This window comes from Antechinus flavipes, chromosome 6, assembly GCF_016432865.1.
Source record: "Antechinus flavipes isolate AdamAnt ecotype Samford, QLD, Australia chromosome 6, AdamAnt_v2, whole genome shotgun sequence".
Classification (NCBI taxonomy): Eukaryota; Metazoa; Chordata; class Mammalia; order Dasyuromorphia; family Dasyuridae; genus Antechinus; species Antechinus flavipes.
This window is the reverse complement of record NC_067403.1, coordinates 78,594,563-78,620,472: the sequence shown is the minus strand read 5'-3', so window position 1 is coordinate 78,620,472 and position 25,910 is coordinate 78,594,563. Positions and strand designations below refer to the sequence as shown.

The following is a 25,910-nucleotide window of genomic DNA, read 5'->3' as shown; positions in this document are numbered from 1 at the left end:
AACTAGCTTGAAGAATTATCTAGTGAGAATAGCTGAAGTACAGTTTAGATGTTAGACATCCTAAAATAGATTTTGTAAAAACATGTTACCTTTATTAAAAATTACTTCTGAAACTACTTTTTAAATGTCTAATCTGGTTTAAAAAATGGACTCTGTAAGTCCTTAAATACCCTTTGCTGAAGGGAAAACTTGAGGCTATCAGGAGATTACCATCTAGTGATGAAACGAGTATAGCAGGCTTAGAGTTTCCTGATCCAGTCAGTATTGCAGAAATATGAAATAAGAAGAAAATAACACGGTATTAGGAAATCATTAAAAGAATGATTTGTTTTCAAGGAAGATTGAAAGGAACCAGAAGGACAGCTGAGTGAGTTGCTGTGATGAACCAATCAAAACACCAACGAGAACATCAGAATAAAAGAAATGAATGATTAAGAAAAGAATGGTTAAAAAAAAGAAAAGGAGAAAAGGAAATAAGTCCTAACAATGAAAACTTCACTGAAGAGCTAAAAGAAGGAGACTGATGCAAAAAAGAGTCATAATACAATGAAAAGTTATTATGGGGCAAAAGAAAGTGAGAGGAAATTTAGAAAAAAAAACCTAGAGGAAATCTAGAAATAAAACCTAGAGAAAATAGATACTGCATGAATCTTTGGAATAGTTATAAAAGTACAGTGATAAGACAAAAAAATCTTAACATTTATAAATATGGGTATACGAGCATTAAAAGAAGGAAAAAAAAAAAAAAAAAACATGAAACTTTGTAACTTAGAATATCTTGTGCAGCAAATGCTCAGAAGACTAAACTGGCCCAGATAGAGGATAAAAAAAAGCAGAAATGGCAGATCAAATAACAAAACAATTAATTTAGAAATAGCACTAGTGGAAGATATAAATCAAAGGAAGTATGTAAGAGTACTAAGGATTGTGAAACAAACTGAGAATTATTGGTATCTCCAGGAAAATGTGAAGATATAAAGAATCTGAAAAAACATAGTCTTAAAAATCATAAGCCAAAATTGCCTTTAAGTACCAAAAACAAGAGGGTAAAATGTATATCTATATAATTCAAAAGATTCCATCAAAAGGCCTCTAACTTAGATTTAACTCATCCAAAAGTATTATAAAAATCCAGAACTTTACTATCAAAGAAAAAAAATCTTAAAAGCAATCTTAAAAGCAATCAGGAGAAAGTGCAAGATTATACAACAAGCATAACATATAAAAGAAGACATTGGCATGTGATACAGCAAAACTGCAAAAAAGGAACTAACCAACATCTTTTTTAAAGAAATATAATCTTCCTCTTCCCTCAGAAAAAGCCAGAACTAGGCAGGGTTTTTGATAGATAATGAACCACAGAACAGAATCTTTAACAAAGTAAACAAAATTTTTAAATATCGATTTATATATTGTAAGAAGAAAAAGGCAGTTTATTCTTTAAGTCCCATTTTATAAAAAGGCTATTGAATGAAGGCTAAGAATTGAGACAGAATCCTCACAAAGGAGAAAAGACAAAGAAACAAATTATCTAAATAAGAAAAGTGTAAGTTAAAAGGAGAATTTCTTTTTTAATATTTGGATTTTACAGGAAAGAGTTATTCATAATGTCTGGGCTCATTAGGGATGCTTAAGCGATCGTATCACTAAAAAATAGAATGTTTTTGATGTAGAAATAAGGAAGAGTATCTCTGTGTCTGTATCTGTGTTCTCATCCACAGAGAAAGACTAAGATTAAATTCATACAAGCAAATTAAGCTGTGCTTAGTTTTTTAAGGTAATTTAACTGGATACAATTGATTAAAAACCAAATTCACTTATTATAACTTTGAATGTAAACACTTGAAATCTATCCTTAAAAAGGGAGAGATGTCTAGAATGAATTAGAAAATCCAGCAATATGATTTCTACATAAAATACATCTGAAACACAGCCCCATATAAATTTAAAAGGTGGGGCTAGAATAAAATTTATTATGCTTTAGCTAAATTTTTTTTTAATTTTTTCATCATAATTTTATATAAATAAGTAGTTTTTAAAATAGCTTTGAAACATATAAAAAAACCACATCATGGGTAAAGTTATCATAAACAATCAAATTGTATCAATATATGTGTGTATGTGTATATATATATACATATATATATATACATATATATATATAATAAGTAGTTCAGTAAACTAAGAATTAAAAGGAAAGGCGAGCTAAAATTCAAGATAAACAAGACAGTGAAACATAGTTGCAGAGTTTTAAGATCCCTCTCTGAACTCTGACAAATATAACAGAAATAAGAAAGAAATTTCAGGCTCAAAAGCATGAAAAACTGAATTTGATATAACTTTAGAGAATGCATTGAATGTGGATGTTACTATTATTTTTCAAGCTAATCAGATTTTTCAAAATTCAGTTATGTTTGAGGCTTAGAAAAATTCAAATGCAAAAAATACTCAAGTTTTATACATCTCTTATGCTATAACATAAAGTACAAGTTATAGCAATAACTCAAACTAAATAAGTAAACTATATAACAAAATATATATATATATATATATATATATATATATATGGAAAATGAACAAATGGCATAGACTTAAAGAAATAATATAAAATGACATCCAAAATCACAAATGGATCAAAAGCTAAGTCAGGAAAAACAAGCAAACAAAAATATATATTTAACAAAATGATAATAGTAATACAACAGGCCAAAATTTACAAGATGCCACTGAAGAAGGCTTTATTTAAAAAATTGATGAAATTACCAAATAACCAAATCAATAATTAGGAATAATCTAAATATCCTAAACCTAGAATAAAAATTTAATCAGATTATAATGAACTTCAACAGGGGTGAAATTTTCAAAACCATATCGATTAACAAGAGAATTCTAACATATTTAAATAAAATAATCTTCTGCTACATGAACTTTTCAAAAACAATAAGAATATACCCTACCAAACTTTTTCTTTGAGATGACTATGGTCCTTATTTCTAAAATAAGGAATGCTAAAGTAATAATGAGTATTGAGTCTAAAATGCTGAGTGAAATGCTGGCAAAGAAACTATAGTAGTATATTCAACAGTAAAATATTCAACTGTGGCCAAGTTAGAGTTGTACCAGAAATGTAGGGATAGTTCAACAAGAGGAAAATAATTCAATTAATAGCCAAAACCACAAAGAATCCATATGATTTTTATTCATAGGTGGAAAAAAGCCTTTAAAAAAAAGTACAAAATTGTTACAAATTTTAAAAGCATAGTAATGAAAAGACTTGTCCTTAATATGATCAGAAGGATTTCTCTTAATTAAGACTTTTATTAAAATTTGTTGTTTATAACATCTTCACCTTCAAATCTATCCCTTTCTATTTGTTACTTAGCCAACATAGACTATAAAAGAAAGCAAAGGGGCACAAAAAAGTTCAGCCACATTAATCAGCATATCAACTGAGTCTGTCCATTTCCATTGTTCTATATTCATTGTTTCCCTTTTCAAAGAAGGAAGGAAGGTAGATTTTTTGTACTACTATTTGGGTTCCAAATTCCACAGTGCTCAGTTTGATTTTTTTTTGTTTTATTCATTCTGATGTAATCATCATGTTTGTTAGTTTCTTGATTCAGTCTACATCATTTTATATCAATTCCTTTAAGTCTTCCTAGCCTTCTCCATAATTTTCATGATCACCATTTTTTTTGCTTTCTAATATATTACATTAATGTGCTACAATTTATTCAGTGTAGCCCCAATGCATTTCTTTTGTTTCCACTGTTTTAATACTGTAAAAAGTGCTGCTGTAAACATTTTAGTGTAGGAAGGACTGTTTTGTCTTTGGGGAAATGCTTAGTAGTGGGACCTTTGGGTCAAAAAATAAGGGTATTCCTTTTGCATAATTCCAAATTGTTTTTCAGAATGGTTGGATCAGTTCATAGCTCCCCTAACAGTATAATGCAGTATGTTTATTTTCAAAGCCCCACCAAATTACCTATTCCTAATTTTCATTAACTAAAACTATTTTTACCAATTTTCTAGGCTTGAGATTAAACTTCAGAATTGTTTTAAAATATAAAATAGGTTATCTTATATAAAACACCATATAAATGCTTATTGTCGGCATCATCATTAATATTATTCCTCTTTTGTATAATTTGGAACAATCTTTCATGATAGTAATTTGCATTTTTTTTCTTTTCAGAATTTGTAATTCAAGAACTCTTTGTTCATTTCCTTTTACCTCTTACTAGAGAACAGATCTTGGTCTTAGACATTTTAATTTCCTATATATCATGAATACCAGGCCTCTTTTTTTTTTTAATAACTTTTTATTGACAGTACATATGCATGGGTAATTTTTACAACATTATCCCTTACACTCACTTCTGTTCCTACTTTTCCCCTCCCTCCCTCCACCCCCTCCCCCAGATGGCAAGCAGTCCTATACATGTTAAATATGTCACAGTATATCCTAGATACGATATATGTGTGCAGAACCAAACAGTTCTCTTGTTGCACAGGAAGAATTGGATTCAGAAAGTAAAAATAAACTGGGAAGAAAAGCAAAAATGCAAACAGTTCACACTCATTTCCCAATGTTCCTTCTCTGGATGTAGCTGATTCTGTCCATCATTGATCAATTAATATCAGGCCTCTTAACAGGTATTTTTCCCCAGTTTCAGTTTATCTTTTTAGTCTAGTTTCATTACTTTTGTTTGGGCAAAGGTTTTCAATTTCACACAATTAAATTTTTCTTTTTTGGCTGTGATTTGTTAAGAATTCAGTCCTAGATATACTTGTAATATATATCTGATCTGATTCTCTCCTAATTTTTTATAGTATAATATTGAAGATTTAGATGATTTTAATAGAAAAATGTCCAGTTCTTTTTTATATTATTGTGGTTTATAATATAAGGTATTGATCTAAACCTAATTTTTACCAAATTACTTTTCAGTTTTCTCCTTAGTTTTTATAAAAAAAAAAAAAATAAGGAATTTATGTTCTTGGATTTGTCAAACACTAATATTTAATTCAGTTTTTTATTCTTAACTGTACCAGTGATCTGCTTTTCATATGTTACTGCTTTATGGTATAATTTGAGGTCTTGGAAGTGCTATCTTTTCTCTCACCCTCCCTTCACTCCTACTTCTTTTTGTTATTTCTCTTGAAATTCTAAACCTCATGTTCCTCCAAATGAATATTATTATCTTGTCTACTTTTATAAAGTATTTCCATAGTAGTTTGATTTAGAAAGCACTAAATTTGTAAATTCAGTAGTGTTGTCATTTTTTTTTTTTTTGGCAATATTAGTAAGGTCCATCCATGATCACTCATTGTCTATCTATTTAAATAATTATGTCCATTTAATTTTTTTTTTTTAGTTTTTGAAGAGTACTTGCACAAGATGTGATTTTGCCTCAGTAGATTGCCTGTCATATTTATGTTAGTATGTGTGTGTATTTTTACATAGTTGTTCTGAATGATTTACCTTTATAATTTCCTCTTAGATTTTGTTTTCAGGATATTAACATTAGTTATAACAAGAAACACTGGACATTTTTCTATTAAAATCAAGAGTGAAATAAGGATGCATATTATCATTATTATTTGACTTATAACTTGAAATTCTAGAGATAAGAACAAATATTTATATATATTAAATGAATAAACATCAGGAAAGAGGAACAAAGCTGTCTATTTGTGGATAATGTGATATGTTAACCTAAAAACTCTAAATCATAAGATCATAGATATAGAGCTACAATAGACACTAGAGACCGTCAAGAACCCATCTTTTTACAGTGGAGAAAATTGAGGCAGAGAGACAAAAGTGAAGATCATATATCTAACAAACATTTCAGGGGGAATTTGAGCCTGATTCCAATTCTAGGGACCTATCTACTATATTACAGTGTCTCTATAGAATTAACCAACGTTAATTGAGATGAAAAATAACTTAAGCCATGTATCAGGATATAAAATAAATCCACAAAACTTATCATTGTACTTTCCTATTACTAAAAAAAAAACAGGAAAGATTAAAAGGGAAATATTTAGAATAATCTCAAAATGAATTAAATATCTGGGAGCTAAGTTAACAAGATACAGATATAATTTATATAAATATGACTACAAAGCTATTTTAATGAGAATAAAGGCAGCTCTAATTTATTGGAGAAGTATTTAGTGTTCATGGTTGGGCTGGGCTAATTTAATAAGGTAAAACTACCCAAATTAATGTACAACTACCATATCCAACACATACTAGGTAACATTAGACAAAATAATAATAAAATTAATTTGAAGGCAAAAAAACCCCATAAATTTCACAAGGGAAAAGAAGGGGAGAGAAAAAAATTGAGTATAATCAGGTCTCAAATTATATGATAAAACAATAATTATCAAAAGTACCATAACCAGAATTAAAAGGGGAAGAAGGGAGAACATTATTGGAATAGATTAGATAAGCAATATTTGAAAAGAAATAGATGCAATAATCTATGCAGAAACTCTTAGGGAAGAACCTTGTTAGTCAACAAAAACAGATGGGAGAATGGATAGTAATCTAGCAGAAAATGAGTTTAAACCTGCATTATACATTAAATAAATTCCAACTGGATGTGAGTCACTCAATAATAGATTAGAAAAGAATGAAAGGTTATATATTTTACAACTCTGAACAAGTGCATTCTTAGTTAGCCGTGGTACAAAGAATAATATAAAAGGCAAAACAATTTTGATTTTATAAAAGGGCTTTTGTGCAAATGAAATCAATTCAATTAGAATATTTTAAAAGACATATAGACTAAGTTTTCCTAGTCCATTAAGTTATTTAATTGCATTAAACCTCTCTGATAAAAGTCTGACCTGCACAATCTATAAATCCAAAAGATAAGATAAGTGAGCAAAGAAAAAGGAAGAAAAAAACATTGGTCAAAGTTTACTTGTTATGATGCCACTGTTTAAGATGATATATTGTTAAGAATCAAAAGATACACCTTTTGAAATACTTCTTAATGCTTCCGATGAGATATCTCAAGTTCATTGGACTTTTTCTTCCCATGTAAATAACAGATATTTTAAAATTGAGTCCATTTCTTCTGCATCCAGTTCTCTTTGAGAACCCTAAAAACCTTGTTTCAAAGATTGATTTAAACTTAAAAAATCCTATTGCTGGGAAAAAGACTGATCCCAACCAGTCTGTATCCCATTTTTACAGTTGTTATCCCCAAAATAGCAGAAGATAGCATTTTTTTTAAAAAGTAGGAGCGCAGATTATTCACTACTATCTAAAAGTGTTTAAAATTGTTAACAGAGAAGTGCAAATTAAAACAGCCAACCAAGTTTGTAAGGATGATAAAAGATAGAAAAATTCAGTGTTAGAATAAGCAAAGTTATCAAAAAATAGTTCATCTCCCTTGACTCAACAATCTAACTATGGTGTTGATGCTCCAAGGATATTATCTTTCAAGAAGAAAAGCCCTATCAGTACTAATCAGTACTAATATTTATAGCATCATTATTTGCATCTTTTCTTTTAAAAAATTCGAATGATGAATTTGAAGAATTCTAGGAAGTATTAAAGGTTTGCTCAAAGCAACTTAGATTGAAGAAAGCAAAGCCAAGAGCACAATATATAATGTAATAATTATGTGAATGGAGATACTCTTAAATGGCAAAGAAAATCTTGAATTGTCAATATTAATACTAGATTGTACTAATATTGTAATTGTATTATAGTACTAAACTTCCTTTTTTTTTAAGCAAACAATTCATTACAAAGATGTAAATTTGCATTTACTGCCCATTGCTATTACTCTTTTGCATGTTACTTTGCTTAGGATACCATTGCAGATGATTTGTGTGTTGATTTAAGCTTATCTATTATGTTAAGACAAAAACGTGTCAATTTATTTTTTAAAGCAAGATTGAGCTGGTAGTGATGATAGGAAAGATTTGAGGCTGCCATTCTGGGCCTCTTCCAGCTCAGAAGGCCATGATCCTAATACCGGTGCTTCAAGCTCTGAAATGATAGAATCATAGAATGTTAGGGCTGTCAGGAGTTATCTTTGATACAGTCTTCATAGAATCATTTTCCCATCTTTAATCCTTTCTTACTTTTACTTCCAGTTTCTCTATTAAGATTAAAACCATTACTCTGTAAGAGACCTCTTCCATGTTTCCATTTGTCTTTCCTAATCACCACTTTGTATCCAGTCAGTCACTCAGTCTGCATTGGTTCAGTTAACTGTACTATCATCCAGCCCAATTGTCTCCATCTTTTCCACAAGGATATTGTTGTTATTGTCAATCGTGCTTTGTAGAAGCCCAAGTATATTGGGTTTAGAACATCACCATTGGGGTTGTCATCTCAAGGCCTAGAATATTCCATTCTTGAGCCCTTTGAAATCTGGTTCTTGTGGATTTACCATCTCTGGGCGGATGACTTGGATCCATCTCTCCAGACCTAATCTCTGTGCTGATCTTCAGTCTCATGTCCCCAGTTGCCTTTCGGATATCTTCAGTTGAATGACCAGTAGACATCTTAAATTCCATATATCCAATACTGAACTAATGCTCTCTTATCCTAAACTCTCCTAACTTCCCTATTACTATCAATAGCAGATTACTATGCTCTCAGTTCCCTGGGCTCCCAATTGTCATCCTGGACTCCACCTATTTCTCATCCCACGTATATCCAGTCTGTCACCCAGGCCCATTAATTTCACCTTTGCACCATCTCTCTTCTCATTCCCTCTCTCTTCTACCGTGTTTCCCCGATAATAAGACACTGTCTTATTAATTTTTTTTGGACAGAAAACCACCAGAGGGCTTATTTTCAGGGGAGGGCTTATTTTAATGAACATTGACAGCAATTTTAATAAACAGGTAAATGTGAACAAAAAAAAGTACCCAGGTGTTCAGGAGAGATCATCAAGATGCTATAGAGACATTCTCTGCAATACAATGATCTAAGACTACTCTGAAGGATTTATGATGAAAAATGCTGTCCATACCCAGAGAAAGAACTCATTGTATCTGAATACATACTAAGCAAACTTTTTTTAACTTGATTTTTCTTGAGGTTGTTTGGGGATTTTTGGAGGGAAAGAGGCTGTCCTCTATGTTTTCTTTTGCAACATAACTTTTATGAAAATGTTTTGTATAACTTTACATATGCCCCCTCAATGGGAGAGAAGGAAGGGAGAGAATCTGGAACACAAAAGTTTTAAAAAATAAATGTAAAAAGTAGCTTTGCATGTAACTGGAGAAAAATAAAATATTAAATTTTTTAGAAATATGCCAAAGCATATTGGTCAATATAGTCAATAGCTATTCAATAGATAAATCTAAGTATTCCTGTTCTGTCAGGACTTCCAGACTCCAGGAAGATTTGAATTCAAATGTCATCTCAGACACTTCCTTATTCTAAATCTGGACAAGTTTTATAACCTGTGTCTAATGGGGACACATTGGAGAGGGAAATGGCAAATCACTTCAAAATGCCAAAAAAAAACCACAAACCCTGAAACAACCCCCTGGACAAGTCCATGGAATCACCAAGAGTCGCACACAACTAAATGACAGAACCATCACCAGTTTTAAGTAAGAAAAAAGTAGGTTAGTGGTGCATTAGATAGAACACCAGCCTTGAAATCCGGAGCCCAATCCCTGACACAGACACTTACCAGCTACATGATCCTGGGCAAGTCACTTAATCTGTGTCTATCTCAGTTACCTCATACTACAAAATGGAATTGTACCTCCAAAAAGCAGCTACCTTCTAGGATAATTGTGAGGATGAGATCATATTTGTCATATGGGATCATATTTCCCAACCTTAAAATGCTGTGCAAGTGCTACTTGATAAAAGCCCCACCAACATTCCCCTAGTCCCATCCCTGTCCCCCACTGGAAAAGCAAGATGGCTGGAAAACAGTCTTGTTCACACTAATACATCTGGTAGACAGCATCCTGGGTCCTGCCACAGACTATTAGAATTTGGACCTAGAAAGGACATTGCAAACAGCCGAGGCAATTCCTTGCCCCAGGACACACCCACGCAGCCAGTGATTCAGACCTAGGCCCCTGGCTCTGATTCCACTCTGGTTTCCACCACCGATACTGCAGAAAGATGTAAACACGTTCCAGGATGGAATCAGACATAGGCCTAGGTCTTACACCGAAAATTCTGCAACTTGTTGAGTAAACCGTGTGCCGCATCAGATCTCTGTGCCGGATGTTTCCCCTAGATGCTGCATGGCTGTGGATTCTTTAACCTCATAAAAATGAAAGTTCCCCTTCACCCGGAGCGCAATGGAAAGACAAATGGGCAGAGGAAGCTGCAGCAGGTGTTGTCAAACAACATAATCTAGGACTATGTGATGGGAAAGGGGGGGAGGGAGAGAAAACAGGTGGGCAACCCATAGCACCCCTTGCGTGCACAGAATATTAAAAAGAATCCTTGAGGGAAGATTTGTGAACAGGTATGGCAAGAACCATACAAAATGAAAAGACAAAGAGAGGTTGCATCTTCAGTAGCGTGGATGACAACACCATCGACTTCCTAGACCCTTTGCCCTGGTCATGTCTGGACAGTACACTGCAGTAGATTTGCATGGTGAGCCCAATAAGAAATACATTGGTAAACTGAGAAGAGTCAGGTCCATCCTTAGCTTTAGTGGTTTCATCCCAACCCCAGGGACAGTGGAACATGTACTCTAATTGTCCAGAAAACAGTAGTATCTGACATCAACAAATTACCAACTTGTGCTTCTGGTGGCCTTTATTTTCCCAACCTAATGGTTCGTTTATTTAACTAATGGGCTGCGTCCACATTAGAGTATGTTTGCCAGACTCAGCAAACATTGTTTTGATGGGCAAAGTGGGGATTGTGGTTAAATTTAGTCATGACATGGGTTGAATTAGCACAGTCGGGTATTATAGCTAGAAGTACATCGGGGACAGGAGGATGGCACGGAATCCCCACCCATCCCCCAGTTCCTTGCTGTCCTTTAGGATTGATGAGTCAAATAATTTTCACTGTGGTTTCTTTTAAGTAAGACGTGACTATATTTTTGTCTTTGCCCTTTCCCCTTTTAAAGTCTTTAGATTTTAAGCTCCTGGAGAGAAAGGACACATATCTTTTTCATTTTCTGTAAATCTAACCTTAGTGTTTATCAGGGGGTCATTCACACAGTGGGCCCTTCATAAATACTTATTGACTAGATAATTTGACTTGACTTGACTCAGCACCATTGGATGTTGCTATGACCAGTCAGTACTCAATCCTTTTTATTTCCTTTCCCTTTCTGGAAAAGAGCCTTTGCCCCCTGAAGACTGAATCAGCTATTCCCTATTACAGTAGCTCAGTTTTAGCCTAGGGAACCATATAATAGCCTTTCTCTGTTTCAAGAAGTTTATGTCAAATGAAATGTTAGAAATTCCTGACATTCAGACAAAAGGTTGACTCTGATCTAATTTAATGTTTTTGTGCATCTCCATCCAATCTTTGGCTCTTTATATTGAGGCAAAAGAAGAAAGAAAATAGTGTACTCAGTAGACACAAAGAAGGGAAAACAGACCATTTTTGGTGATAGATAATGACTGTACTTTTGCAGAAAATAGCTCTCTAGTTGTCTGCTTTTTCAAAGAAAAATTCTATATTTTGGAGGAAAGTAGACCAAGGCATGAAAAGACTAATTTGTTAATTTTCAGACCCACACTTCTCTTCTTCTTGTAATTTAGTCAGCATGGTACAAGATATGTGCAAATGCCATTTGAGTAATATCCACACCTCCATCCCTCACTTTCACTTGTAACTGCTTGCTTAACAAACAGCTTAAAGACAAGAGATCTGCTTCTTCTCAGCTATCTGGAATTAACTACTACACCAAGACCTTACAGCACTTGAAAGATGGGAGTAAGTCAGACTTCGTTTAGTCCAACTCCATCACTTTGGATCTTGTGATCATTGGGAGAAAAGCAAAACGATGTGTATTTTTTGTCATTTCTTGTGAAAACTCTGTGTGACTTATTTATAAATATGATATCTAGGAGAATGCTTAAATTAAAAGTATAAAAATTTAATTACCTTCAGGTATTTTAGAAACCCTCATTTGCATGCATATGCTAGTTACTAAAAATTCGTATGTGTTTAGAGAATATCCCATCTAATTTTTAGTGGGCAACTTTGGGTTAGCCTACTTTTTTGGTCTCCTTGAGCTATGTGATTTTATCATGAGTCAGGGGAGTTCCCATTGTGGAGAACAGACTTAGCAGAGGCCAAGTGACCTGCACACAGTTCAATAGTAAGTGTTAATCAACCAGTTGGTCTAAGCCTTTCGGACTCTACCTACCATTCCATGCTGCTTCCTTTTCTAAAAGTAGTGAAACAAAATTTCTCTTTGAAATTTTATTTTTTAACATTCTTTTCCTTTTAAATTTTGAATTCTAAGTTCTTTCCCATTCTCTCATCCTTCCCCCACTCATTGAGAAGGCAAAGCGGTATATCAGTCACACATGTGAAATCGTGCAAAATGTTTCCATATCAGCAGTGTTGCAAAAACTAAAAAAGCAAGACCAAGAAAGAAAGTGAAAAAAGTCGGTTTCAGTCTTTACTCAGAGTTCATTGATTCTTTCTTCAGAGGTAGATAGCATTTTTTTATCATGAGTCCTTTGGAATTGTCTTGGATCATTGCTTTAATAGGCATAGTTGATCATCATTACAACATTGTTGTTAATGTGTACAGTGTTCTGGTTCTGTTTACTTCACTTAACATCAATTTGTATAAGTTTCCCTAGTTTTTCCTAAAGCCATCTTGCTCATCATTCTTAAAGCACAATAGTATGCCATGATAATCATATACTTTAACTTGTTCAGCCATTCCCGAATGGATGGACATCTCCTCAATTTCTAATTCTTTGCCTCCACAGAAGAAGTTGTTATAAATATTTATGTACAAATAGGTCCTTTTTCCTTTTCTTTGGTCTCTGTAAGATAGAGACCTCGTAGTGGTGTTTCTAGTTTAAAAGGTATGTACAAAAAATAAAAATAAAGGGGCAGTTAGGTAGAACAGCAAATGGAGCACTGGTCCTGGAGTCAGATGGACCTGAATTCAAATCCAGCCTCAGACACATACTAGCTGTGTGCTCCTGGTCGAGTCACTTAACCCTAATTGCCCCCAAAATTTCTTTTAAATTTTCTAAAAAGATAATGCACAGTTTTTTAGCTCTTTGAATATAATTCCAAATTATTCTCCAGTTAGTTGGACCAGTTCACAGCTCTATTACCAATGTGTTAGTATCCCTATTTTCTCACATCCCTTCAGATATTTTCTTATATTTATCTTTCTCTCTCTTTTTTTATCCTGTCCCTTTTGTTTCTGATCACTGCCCCTCTTTTTTTATTATCATTATAGCTTTTTATTGACAGAACATATGCATGGGTAATTTTTCAACATTGTCCCTTGCACTCACTTCTGTTCCAACTTTTCCCTTCCCTCCCTCCACCCCCTCCCCTAGATGGCAGGCAGTCCCATACATGTTAAACATGTTAAAGTATATCTTACAGTATATGTGTACATATTTGTACAGTTCTCTTGTTGCACAAGAAAAATCTGATTGAGAAAGTTAAAAATAACCCGGGAAGAAAAACAAAAATGCAAGCAGTCCACATTCATTTCCCAGTGTTCCTTCTCTGGGTGTAGCTGGTTCTGTTCATCATTGATCAGTTGGAACTGAATTGGATCTTCTCATTGCCAAAGATATCCACGTCCATCAGAATACATCCTCATATAGTATTGTTGTTGAAGTATATAATGATCTCCTGGTTCTGCTCATTTCACTTAGCATCTGATCACTGCTTCTCTTAAATTGGCTCCTCTTTTATGTGAATACACACACAAACACACCCTTTTCCCCCTTCCTTTTCTATTTCCCTATGGGTAAGATAGAGTTCTATTTCTAATGAAGTGTCTGTGTGTATGTATGGTTAGATATTATGGTTGGATGTTCTTCTCTCTTTAAACCAAGTCATTTGAGAGTGAGGTTCAAGTATAGCCTGCCCTCCCCCATTTTCCTTTCTTCCTTGCATACCTCTTTTATGTGAGAAAAATTTTCCTTATTCTTCCTCTCCTTTTTCCCTTCTCCCTGTGCATTCCTTTTTCTCATCCATTCTTTTTTTTTAGATCATCCCAATATAATCAATTCATTGCCATGGCCTCTGTCAATGTAATGATGGAGTTTTTTTTTGTTTTGTTTTGTTTTGTTTTGTTTTTTGCTGAGGGAATTGGGGTTAAGGGACTTGCCCAGGGTCACACAGCCAAAAAGTGGTAAATGTCTGAGACAGGATTTGAACTCAGGTCCTCCTGACTTAAGGGCTGCTACTCTATCTGCTGTGTCACCTAGCTGCCCCAACGATGGAGTTTTTAAGAACCACATGTATCATTTTCCCATATAAGAATGTAAGCAGTTTAACTCTATTGACTCTCTTATGATTTATTTTTTTTTATCTTTTTGTGTTTCTCTTGAAACATGTTTAAAAGTCAGATTTTCTATTCAACTCTGGTTTTTTGATCAGGAATGCTTAAAAGTTTTCTATTTCATTAAATATACCTTTCCTCCCCAAAAAAAGAATTATACTCTTGTTGGTTTAGTTATTGGTAATTATAATCTTAATTCCTTTGCCTTCCAAAATACTTTTCAAGCTCTCCATTTCTTTAAGATGATAGTTGCTAAATCTGTGGCTTCATGGTAGTTGAATGGTTTCTTTCAAGCTTTTTTTCTCTTTAATAGTTCTGGAATTTGCCTAATATCCCTAGGAATATATAATATATGTCATATATTATGTATTCTTAGGAATGTGTATGTAAGTGTGTGTGTGTTGTGTGTGTGTATACAACACACACACACAAATTCCTAGGAATAAATACATATGTGTGTGTGTGTGTGTGTGTGTGTGTGTGTGTGTGTGTATTTCTAGGAATTAAAAATTTGGAGATCTAATTCAGGAAGTGATTAATAGATTCATTCAATTTCTGTTTTATCCTCTGCTTCTAGCATATCATGATAGTTTTCCACAATAGTTTCATAAAATATAATGTCTAGGCTCTTTGTTTGATCTTGATTTTCAAGTAGTCCAACAATTCTTAGGTTAGCTCTCCTTGATCTATTTTCCAAGTCATTTGTTTTTTCATGATGTGATATTTCATCTTTTCTATTTTTTCATTCTTTTAACTTTGTTTTATTGTTTCTTATGTCTTATGGAGTCATTACCTTCCATTGATCAAAATTCTAATTTTTAAGGAATTATTTTCTTCAGTGAGCTTTTGTATCTCTTTTTTCATTTACTTAATTCTACTTCTTCAATATAATTCATCATTGAAATTTTGTATCTCTTTTAATATATGGACAATTCTGTTTTTCAAGGTGTTATTTTCTTCAGCATTTTTATATGTCTCTTTTACCAAACTGTTAATTTTCTTTTCATAATTTTCTCGCATCACTCTCATTTCTTTTCATAATTTTTCCTCTACTTTCAGTTTTTAAAATCACTTTTTAGCTCTTTCAGTTTTTAAAATCACTTTTTAGCTCTTTGGGTAATTTTTATTGGGCTTATGTCCAGTTCATATTTTTTCTTTGAGCTTTGCTCATAGCTGCTTTGACATCTCTGAGTTTGTGTCTTTAATCTTCCCTTTCACCATAGTAGATCTTCATGATCGGTCTTTTGTTATTGTTTGCTTATTTTTTCAGCCTGTTTATTGACTTTTAATTTTAGTTGGTCTCTGTCCTGAAGTAGGGATAGGGAATACTTCAACTTTTTTATTCTGCTGCTTCCAAAGCTAGTTTGAGGGGAGAGGGGGCTGGGAGACTTAGGTGCCTCCAAGATGGTGTGATTTGGGGAGAGGTTTGGTCAGTGGTTTCCTGGTCTGTGCTCTTGTCCTTACCCAGGAAGGACTCCTGGGTCCTTGCAACCGCTAAGTACTTATGCTCCCTTGGGATTGAAAGTACTTCTCTCTACTCTCAAATTGTAACCTAGAAGCAAGTAATGCAATGGAATTGCCAACTCTTACCCAGTCCTAACACAGAGGTCCCACTGTAATCTCTTTCTGATCACTTGCCAGATCCCCTTACTGTCTCTGAGAGAAGAGCTCCCAGTGCAGCTGCTGTTGCTACTTCCAAGACCCATGGAGCTGATATTGCCACCACATGGGCTCCAGACCAGCCTCCTCTCTTACACCCTCTTTTCCTTCCAATCTCTTCTTACATTGTCTTGGGCTAAAAAAAAAAAAAAAAAAAAAAAAAAAGTCTTGCCTTGACCTTTTATTGGCTCTGTTGCTCCAGAATTTGATTGGAAGTTTTATTTTTTTTATTTTATTAAAGCTTTTTAATATTCAGAAGATATGCATGGATAATTTTTCAACATTAATCTTTGCAAAACCTTGTGTTCCAATTTTCTCCCCCTTCCCCTCCCACTCCCCTAGATAGCAAGTAATCCAATATATGTTAAACATGTTAAAATATGTATTAAATCCAATATAGGCATACATATTTATACAATTATCTTTCTGCATAAGAAAAATCAAATCAAAAAGAAAAAAGTGAGAAATAAAATGCAAGCAAACAACAAGAGAAAGCGTGAAAATGCTATGTTGTGATCCACACTCAGTTCCCACAGTCCTCTCTCTGGGTATAGACGACTCTCTTTATCACAAGATCATTAGAACTGGCCTGAATCATCTCATTGTTGAAGAGAGCCACATCTGTCAGAATTAATCGTATAATCTTGTTGTTGCTGTGTATAATGATATCTTGTTTCTGCTCATTTCAGTCAGCATCAGTTCATGTAAGTCTCTCCAGTTCTCTCTGTAATCATCCTGCTGATTGTTTGTTATAGAACAAGAATATTTGGAAGCTTTGTTTTAAAATTGTTTGCAGAAGAATGTTGGGAAGACTTGACTGTAGTACTTTCTCTAGTCTACCATTTGGGGTCCTGAGAAAACAGCAGTTCTTTTAAAAATATTCAGTAATTCTACTCTTGACTCACTCAAAGAAGTCTCTTCAATAATAGTCTGAATTAATGAAGTTTGACTCTTACCTATGTAACCATATAAGTCAGTTTCACTAGTTTGTACTTCAATGTCCTTGTCTTTAAAATATGGATAGAAACAAATCTTCTGCCTGTTTTGTAGGGTTATTCTGAGGGAAGTTTTTTTGTAAACTTTAGAATTCTTCAGAAGTACCTAAGTTATTAGTACCACTATATTGGGTTGCCCTTCCTATTTCAGAATTCTTAACTCCATAACAAAACTAAATTAAATGTTTATATAAAAGGTACAAAGTTTTGACTGTAACTCATTATATTCCTTCCCTGAGATCATATTACTAAAGCCCTAGAACCCATGACAGGGTTGATGAGATGAATGTGAAACTGATTAAAAGAATGTCAGTATTATAGTGACAATTTTTACCTTGGCAGAAATAGCAAAGAATTAGTGTTGGCCCTGAGGCCTGTTGTGACTTGTGACTTTAAGCAAATTACTTGGGTTCATAGGCCTCAGTTTCTAAATCTGTAAAATAAGCTAGTCGAACTAAATGATCTCCATCTAGCTGTAGATCTGAGCCCATGATCCCAGACATGGTAAGGCTTAAAATAGCTATTAGTTCTTAAGTTCATTTGATTTAAATAATAATATTAAAATTAATCTAATTTTATAATCTAAAGCATGTTGACATCATTAGCTTTTCTTTCCTGAAGTATTTTCCAATTTCTTTGTAGCCCCAAAATTTATAGCACAGCTCCTAAAAAGATGAGATTAGACAAGAGAAAAACCTCACATGGTAGTGCATGGTAGACATATAACAAATGTTTATTGACCTAACGAATGCTTCCAAAAAGTCATCTGCAGAATCTTCAGATTGTCACCTCCACCTTAGCCCTTGCCTGGTGTTTCCTCTGCCTCTGCAGGATGGACCTGAGCTCTTGAAGATGATGCTAGCAGAATACAGGTTCTGGAAGGTCCTACCTGCCAAGCTAGAAAGGGCCAAGGGCTGACTGCGTGTCTGTTGCCCATGGACCAGCTAATTAAGAATAGAGAGGCTTATCACCAGCTTGGCCCCTAGGGAGTTGTGGGCGTAGGTTTGAATTCTCGGGACCCGGCAGCTCCCACAGAGTCTGCTAAGTCATGGGAGAAGGTCAGCCCACATTGGCAAAGGGACCGCCCACATCAACAAAATTTTCAGCCCCTTAAATTATTAAATCATTTTCAAACCAGTGTTGCAGTTGAAAATACTTAATTGCTGCATGTTTTCCTTTCTTGTCAAAGGTTCATGAATTTTACACTTACTTCCCCTCTATTTTTTTGCCTAATTAAATCAAGCACTTTGTTGTTGAGAGAGAAATCCATGGTCCAACTTCTAGGAAACAGCTGTCATTGTTAGGCAGGGAGATAAAGAAAAACCGGCTCTATACACTAAAACTTGCATTTGAAGCTACAAAAACGCAGGGAAAACAGTTGGCCTATTTATTTTCACCCTGGTACACAGTTATTGAAATCAATAAAATGGAGAGTTATGGGGTGTGTGTGTGTGTGTGTGTGTGTGCGCGCGCGCGTTGGGGGAAAGGAAAGGTGAGGAATAAATAGATGCAGAAGCAATGTGGAAATCCTTTTACTTTTTCTCCTTTCTCACCCTAGTCCCATCTCACCTTCTTTGCTGGCTGAGCTTCTCAACCTTCTGGACTGCAAAGCCATCTCCGTGCCCGCAGCTCAACAAGTGAGTCTAAACTTGCTAAGGCTACTGTTTACTCTCTGATCATGGGAAATGTTTATGAACGTGCCATCGTAAAGGGGGTTTTGTAATGGCGGCATTAAGTGCTTCTAAGGGGTCTCTTTTATGCTGAAGGATGGAAAAATTCATTTGTTAGTTAGGATAAAAAGCCATTTCCAGGCACAGGTAATTTACCACTCTCTTTGTTAATTGGGGAAGACTAAAATCGTTAATTGGGGAAGACTGTTTAATTGCTTGACATTACAGAAATGTTTACCCCAAATGTGTGTTTATGAAAGAGGTGAAAGCACAGCAGGATATGCATGTCCTATTAAATGGAATTACAGATGCCACCAGTAGTGTCCTAGGAGGCCAGTGACAGACTCTCCACTGTTCCCCTGACCCATTTGATAGCCTTCCCAGCATCCCGGTCTCCTTCTGCAGGAGCATTTGTCTCTGTCAGAGGGATGTCCTGAGCAAGTCAGTCCTCCCTGCAACAAAGGGTGAGACCCGACGACTGGGGAGAAAGGGCAGCTGAGCCGATAGCCTTCTTACAGGGAGGGGGGCATTCAGACCACCCCCCAGTCCTCTGAAATTCCATAGAGGTCCACAGAGGCGTAGATGCGACTTCCCTGCTCCCACCTTCAAACTCCTCTGCTCCTGAGGTTTCAATCAGAGGCCTAATGTTATTTTAATGGAGCTTTTTGCATTTAATATTTATATGCACCAATGATTGGAGCAGGTTACAAAGCAGTGATGCTCTAGAAAGGCTTCTTCCTCCTCCTGGCTAATTACTAGCAACCATAGCGTGTGCGTTGTCCTCTGCGTTGTGAAAATGGAAGCGCAGCCTAATAAAGGCCCCGTTTACCCACCGCCGAGTGATGCTGTCGAACAACAGGGACCGTGCCACATTTAGAAAAGTATTTTGGCTGCCTGGGTGTCAGAAGAATAACAAATGTTTATAACCATTCTCAGCAGTAGGGAGAGATAGTAGATGGCCTGGGGGCAGCAGAAGCTATATATACACAAGAGCAGATGAATTGTAGCGTTGGAGGGGGAGGAGGAGGGGAAGAGGAGGAGGAAATTTCCCCCCTCCAAAATCTAACGGTACCAGGGGAGACAGTTACAACAAGAAGTGATGGAAGGCTGACAGCCTGAGTTTCAACAGATGTGCAGATAGAGATGTTGGATTGCATCCGCATCCTCAATTTTTAAATAAGTTGGGAGTGATTTCTAAGGTTACGAGAAAGCACCGAAACCACAATAAAGAGCCCCAAATGGGAGGGCACCAGGAGGAGACCCCACATGGGGTCTGTCCTGCCCTACTGATGTGACATCTGGTAGGGCCAGAGCCCAGAGCCTTCTGTGGCCAAACCGGAAAGCCTTGTCCAGCCCGTGCTAGCAAGCTAGCAGTGATGCCTTGGACAGCAAGGGTTGGAGGCAGGTTCAGAACCTCCTGGTCAGAATCCCAGTCTCCCCTCCCACCTTTCTTTCTGTCTTTCTCCCTCTCCCTCCCTCCTTTCTCCTCTCTCTTTGTCTCTCTTTCTCTCTCTCTCTGTCTCTGTCCCTCCTCCTCCCTCTTTTTTTCCCTCCCTCCTCTCTCTCTGTCTCAGTCTCACTTTCTCTCTGTCTCTGTCCCTCCTCTCTCTCTTTCTGTCTGTCTTTCTTCCTTCCTCTCTTGTCCCCCGCTTCTCATTTCCCTTCCTTCTGCCTGCACATTCCCTCTCAAATCCTTTCGCTCCACTCCACCTACCTGACCAGAACTGCAGTTGAGCCCCATCTCCTCCCCGCACTAAAACAATGTCATCCCCTCCATGTGCTCCCTCCTCCACACCGCTGCCAAATCCCTGTTCCTAGGACAGAAGTTTTCCCTTCTCATTCTCCTATTCAAAGATCTTGGGCGGCTCTCACATTGTTTCTAGGGAAAAAAAACTAGCAATAACTAACACATAAAGAACTTTGAGTTTTTTTCGTAGCCTTTTATATTGGCTTTCTCATGACATTGAGAGCCTTCTCTGCCTGATTTCTCCTCCCCTTCCCAGGTGTTCCCTTTCGTGGTCCTTCCCTGCTCTGTTTCTGCTCCCCAAATCCACACTGCCATGCCCTACCTCCAGCTGCACCCCGGCCTGTGATGCATTTCTTTACCTTTACCCATCCCTAGTTGCTTTTAAGGCCTACTTCAGTCCGCTGCTGCAGGACTCCCTAATCCCCTCTTTTTACAAGTCTTTGGCCTCCAAATTACCTTGTTTTCCTTCCTCTTTGTGCATGTTTGCTCTCCCTAGTAACACATATTAGCTGATTGTGTGTGTGTGTGTGTGTGTGTGTGTGTGTGTGTATACACGCATCATTAGGGGCAAGAGCTCTAGGTTTGGATTGCAACTCTTGGTCCTTCCCTGCCTAAACTTGACCATGTCTTGTTGGGCCCCGATCTCCACTGCTGGGATGCGAGAGGTCACAATGGTCTCCCGGGCCAGCTCCGAATCCACATGAGGCCTGGAAGCAGCAAGGCCAATGGGCCTTGTGTGATTCCTGCTGGGGGACCTTGACTTACCAGTCCTGAGAGCTTAAGGCAAGGGGCATCCTCAGCCCTCTTGGTCCCTATGAGCAGGCTCAGCTGTCCCTGTACCCGTCTGCCCAGGACAGTCTGTGACTTCTGTTTTCCTACTTTTAGTTATCACTTCTGATTTTATAGCTCTGTCCTGCAGGGAGCTCGTACCCGAGGAGCATCCTAAATACCCACACACCTTAGGGAGTAGCTGCCTTTCTGCGAGACTAGTAGAGATATTTCCATCTTTTCAAGAGATACAGAGAGATAGGCGTGTCCTGGCTGGCCGCAGAGTGAGCGACGTTGGGCAAAAGCAGGCTGATTCTCAGTCTTGTTGTCCAGTAACCAAACCAGGCCTGTTCAGCAGCATGTGAAGTCCCGAGGCTTTCAGAACCCAGCCCGTGCCAGGTTACGAATGCCAGCCTCCCAAGAGAGCAGTGGCAAAATTAACCTGCTAATAAAAGCCAGATGATTTCAGAGTCCTATAACTCTTAAGCCACGAATTCTTTCCAGACCTGGGGCCAAATTCATGCTTAAAAGGAGACAGGCACGTGTGTGTACGTGCCCCCTGCTTGTACATACCCAGAAGTAGATAGGAGAGAGACTCTGTGTGTGTCCCCAGAGTGTGCCCACAGAGGGGTCAATGGCAAACCCGGGGCCTGGATTGAGAGAATTTCAGCCTCCGGCTGCCACCCCCTTCCCTTTTAGCACACAGAGATTTGGGGGCAGTAAAATTTTGTGTATCTTACTGCATAGAGGTGTGGATTATTTGGGGCCCTTCCTTCAGTCACAGGAAGCAGGTGGTGTGCTGGGTCCCACCCCTCCTCCGGCTCACCTTATTCGGAGGCTCCTTCTCAAAGACGGGGAGAACAGGTTGTCTCCAGTTACTGTGCTTCCCTTCGCAGCCGGAGAGGCAGTAAGCCATGTTAGCGGCACAGATGTCTCTCTCCCTTCTGACTCTAAAGGCTAATAAGTATCAAACTGATATGGGCAAACGAGCGTCATTCATCCGACAAGCATTTATTAACCTGATGTGCTGGGAGATATAGTGTATATTAACTGCAAAGAGAGAAACAAACCAGTAACAAAAGACCCCCACCTGGAGTTGGGGTGGGCAGGGGGAGAAACAGCACAGACACAAAGAAAAACATACAAAACCCTTTTAAAGAAAATACAAATTATGAAGAGAGAAGGTGATGGAAATGACAGGATACTGAGCTGACAACACTTAGAATGGCTCTTCAAATTTGTGAAGGGGTCTAATGTGGAGAGGGAGTGGGGAACCCCATTCTAAAGGCCTTCCAGTGCCAGACAGAAAAGTCTGTTGGATTTTATTCCAGAGGAGAAAGGGAACCATGGAAATTTCTTGAGACAGAACGTGATATGACCAGACCTGCAATTTTAGGAGCTTGTGCTCTAAGATCATGCACATAAAGGCTTTGTGAGCTTTAAAGTGTTGGTAGTTGTCATTTGTATGATTTTCTCTCCATCTTACAAGTCATATACTTAGAAAAAATTAAAAACCTTGTGTTGGAGAAGCAGTTGGGCAGCAATCAAAGAAGGGTCTGTAACTGGCTTCCCCCAGGATCTGAAATCTGAGTTTATGCCCCCATCTGTCAGCCCTGGCATATGCACTGCAGCGTGTGCGAGGCAGGCCTTTCCAACTTACAGATCACCCCATCACTTTGGCCATCATTCTTTACCATTTACTGGGCTCCAGTGCCACCCTCCGAGCTGCCCAGTGCTTCTCGGGCAGGCAGATGCCATGCCTGAGACCTTTTCCTGGCCATAGGGAATTGTGCCTGAGCGGCACTCCCCTGGGCAGAGAGTAATCAGGCAGAAGCTTGGGATTTATCCTGCTGAAACATAGAGTGAGTATGAATAAAGCCAGGGAGAACCCTGGGCAGGGGCGATGTCCTGGAGGCATGGGCCACTCCCCGGAGGCTTGGGCTCCTGGTTTCTACCAGTCAGGAGACAGAGTGTGAACCTTGTGAGACCACTTTAGGGGCTTGGACCTGGGGATGGAAAGGAACTCGAAGGCCAACTGGTCCAACCACTTCATTTTATAGATAGGCGACTGAGGACCATGGACAGAGCCACAGAGGTAGTATTTGAACCCAGTGTCTTTGATTCTAGAAGCAGCATTCTGTCCAGGCTTACGTCCTGTAAGTTCTGTTTGTCTCTGTTTCCTTGGCTGTATTTTATGGGCATAACATTATTATTAGCTTCATCACAGGCTGGTTGTGAGGATCAAATTAAGACTGTTGTTGTAAAGTGGTAGTAAGCACAATGCCTGGCACATAGTAGGTACAGCGTAACTACTAGCCACTATCATCATTTACTGCAACATTTTGAACTATAAAACTGACTTGTTAATTATGCAAACAAAGACATCTTGGAACGGTGGATAGAAGGCCCTCTTTAATAGTACATACTGGCCACTCTTGGAAGGATTTATAGATTTGCCTTCTGGGGTATTAGTGGGGCATCTTCACCCCTTTATTTCTGCCCTTTAACAAGCTGATATTTCCCAAGCACTTAGCAAGGGGCCAGATTCATTGCTCTGTTGTGGTTCTTTCTGATAGTCTCAGAACAGCTCCCCCGCTTTGGGATTCAATGTGTTTGCACAGGGGTCAGATTGGGCTGCTGTCCAGTGAAGTCCCCCAGGTTTCCAGGCTCCCTAGCAAGCCGGGCCTTGGCTAGAACAAATCCTGCCGTTCGTGCCAAACTGCTCTGCCTCCAAGAGGAGCGCCATGGATTCTTGCTCAGCGGGGCGGGGAGTAAGGGTGCCCTTCTGTTCTCAGCTTTGTTTCTAGACCTCGAGGAGGGCTGTGGCTTGTACATTCTCAAGCAATCTCTTTTTTAGGCATCTCTGCAGACAGAATTGAGCAGAAATAAACCCTTTGCCAAAAGCTGCTTTTACTCAGCACTACTTTTTTTTTAAACACCAATGTATTATTTTTAATGCTTTTTTTAATGTCCTTTTTCCTGTGAAGCTCACTATATCAATTAAAAAAAACTAAATGTCCCATTTGGTACAGGTGGCTGTCTTGAGACTTTGTCAGTCATTTGGGAAAGGTGAATTTCCATCTCCCTGCATCTTTTCCAGCACCTCTATAGGAAGACATAAATCTGCAATACCTTCCCATCAGGCATTTCTGGTGACTTCCCTGAGGTCCCAGCTGACGGAAAGTAAAGAAGTCAGAGGTTAGGGCAAAGATCAGCTACTCATGTTCAGTATTGCCAGCTTCTATGAGGAGAAGGGGCATTATAGACTATGTTGTCTTTCATTCAGTGACTGGATTCAGCAAACCTTTATTAAGCGCTTCCTGTGTACCACGTTAGTCACCTAGGGTGAAAATTTGAAGGCAAAACAGTCGCTTTGTTCAAAGCTTCTAATAGAGCTTGGGGTCTGTGAACTTGCTTTTTAAATATTTCATATTTATAATAATTATATTTTACTGTTTTAATATTGTACACTATATTTTTATATTTTAGTAATTGTTTTTTCAATAGAATTGATTCTTCTGTAATCAGCATTTTAAAACCCTATTCTAAGAAGGGGATAGATAGGTTTCACCAGTGTCAAAAGGGATCATGACACATGAAACATGAAACCAGCCCCAAAGTCAGGAGGACCTGAGTTCAAATCTAACCTTAGACATTTAACACTTTCTGGCTGTGACCCTAGACAAGTCAATTAAGCCAATTGCCTTAGCTAAAAAAAAAAAAAAAAAAAAAAAAATTTGCAAATGTTTAAACATTGGCAAACACATTCTCTCATTTGTACTTCATAATAGCCCTGTGAAGTAGGTGTTATTACCCTCATTTGGCATAGAGGGAAAGGGGATTCAGAGAGGGTGACTTAATAAGGATAATGATGTAGTACTTGCTATAAACCATGGATTTTTAAGTGCTTTATACTTGTCTCATTGGATCCTCATCAACACCCTGGAAGGGAGATGCTTCTATTATTCCCATTTTCCAGATGAGAAAATGGAGGCAGAGGTTAAATGAGCTGCACAAGACCACATAGCTAGTAAGTATCTGAAGCTGGATTTGAACTCATTTCTTCCTGACTCCAGGCTGAGGGCCCTGTTTACTGCTGTAGCTAGCTGCTCTCAACTGGTGCAGCTATTCAGTGTCAGAGGCAGATTCAGACCTAGGGCTTCCTAAGTCTAGCTTTCTTTCCAGTACACACAGCCTATGTAAGTATTTACAGAGTAAACACGAGATTATTTGGAGAGTGGACGCTGAAAACTTGGGGGATCTGGAAGAGCCTCAAGGAGACCCTGAGCTGAGCTTTGAAGGAAGCCAGGGACTCTAGGAGAGGAAGGTTAGAAGAGAGCACAGTTCAGACCTGGGGGACAGCCCGTACAAAGGCCTGGAGGCTAGAGATGGAATGTCGTGTGTGGAAAATAGCAAATAAGTCAGATTGGCTGGAGCATTGGAGGAGAGAGAGGGTCATGGGAAATCAGTCTGGGAAGGAGGCCAAACGAGCCAGAGCTCAGTGAGACCGATGAGGACCCTGCTGAAGCGGGGACTAGTAGTGGGCCTGGTGAGAAAAAGAAGCAGGTCTGAGGGACAAGAGCAGGACAAG

The 25,910-nt window shown here is 37.6% G+C and overlaps 1 protein-coding gene across 3 annotated transcripts in view; it reads left to right on the top strand.

The window, feature by feature from the left end:
* The window catches only part of GATB (glutamyl-tRNA amidotransferase subunit B), a 102,485-nt gene that overhangs the window by 72,538 nt on the left and 4,037 nt on the right, over positions 1-25,910 (top strand). For 2 of the 3 annotated variants that reach the window (XM_051964898.1, XM_051964897.1), the window contains one exon: positions 18,693-18,771. In XM_051964898.1, the coding sequence (XP_051820858.1) occupies positions 18,693-18,771 (79 nt within the window). Of the gene's footprint in view, positions 1-16,121; positions 16,617-18,692; positions 18,772-25,910 lie in introns of those variants that run through there. The other variant, XM_051964900.1, reaches the window with a different exon arrangement.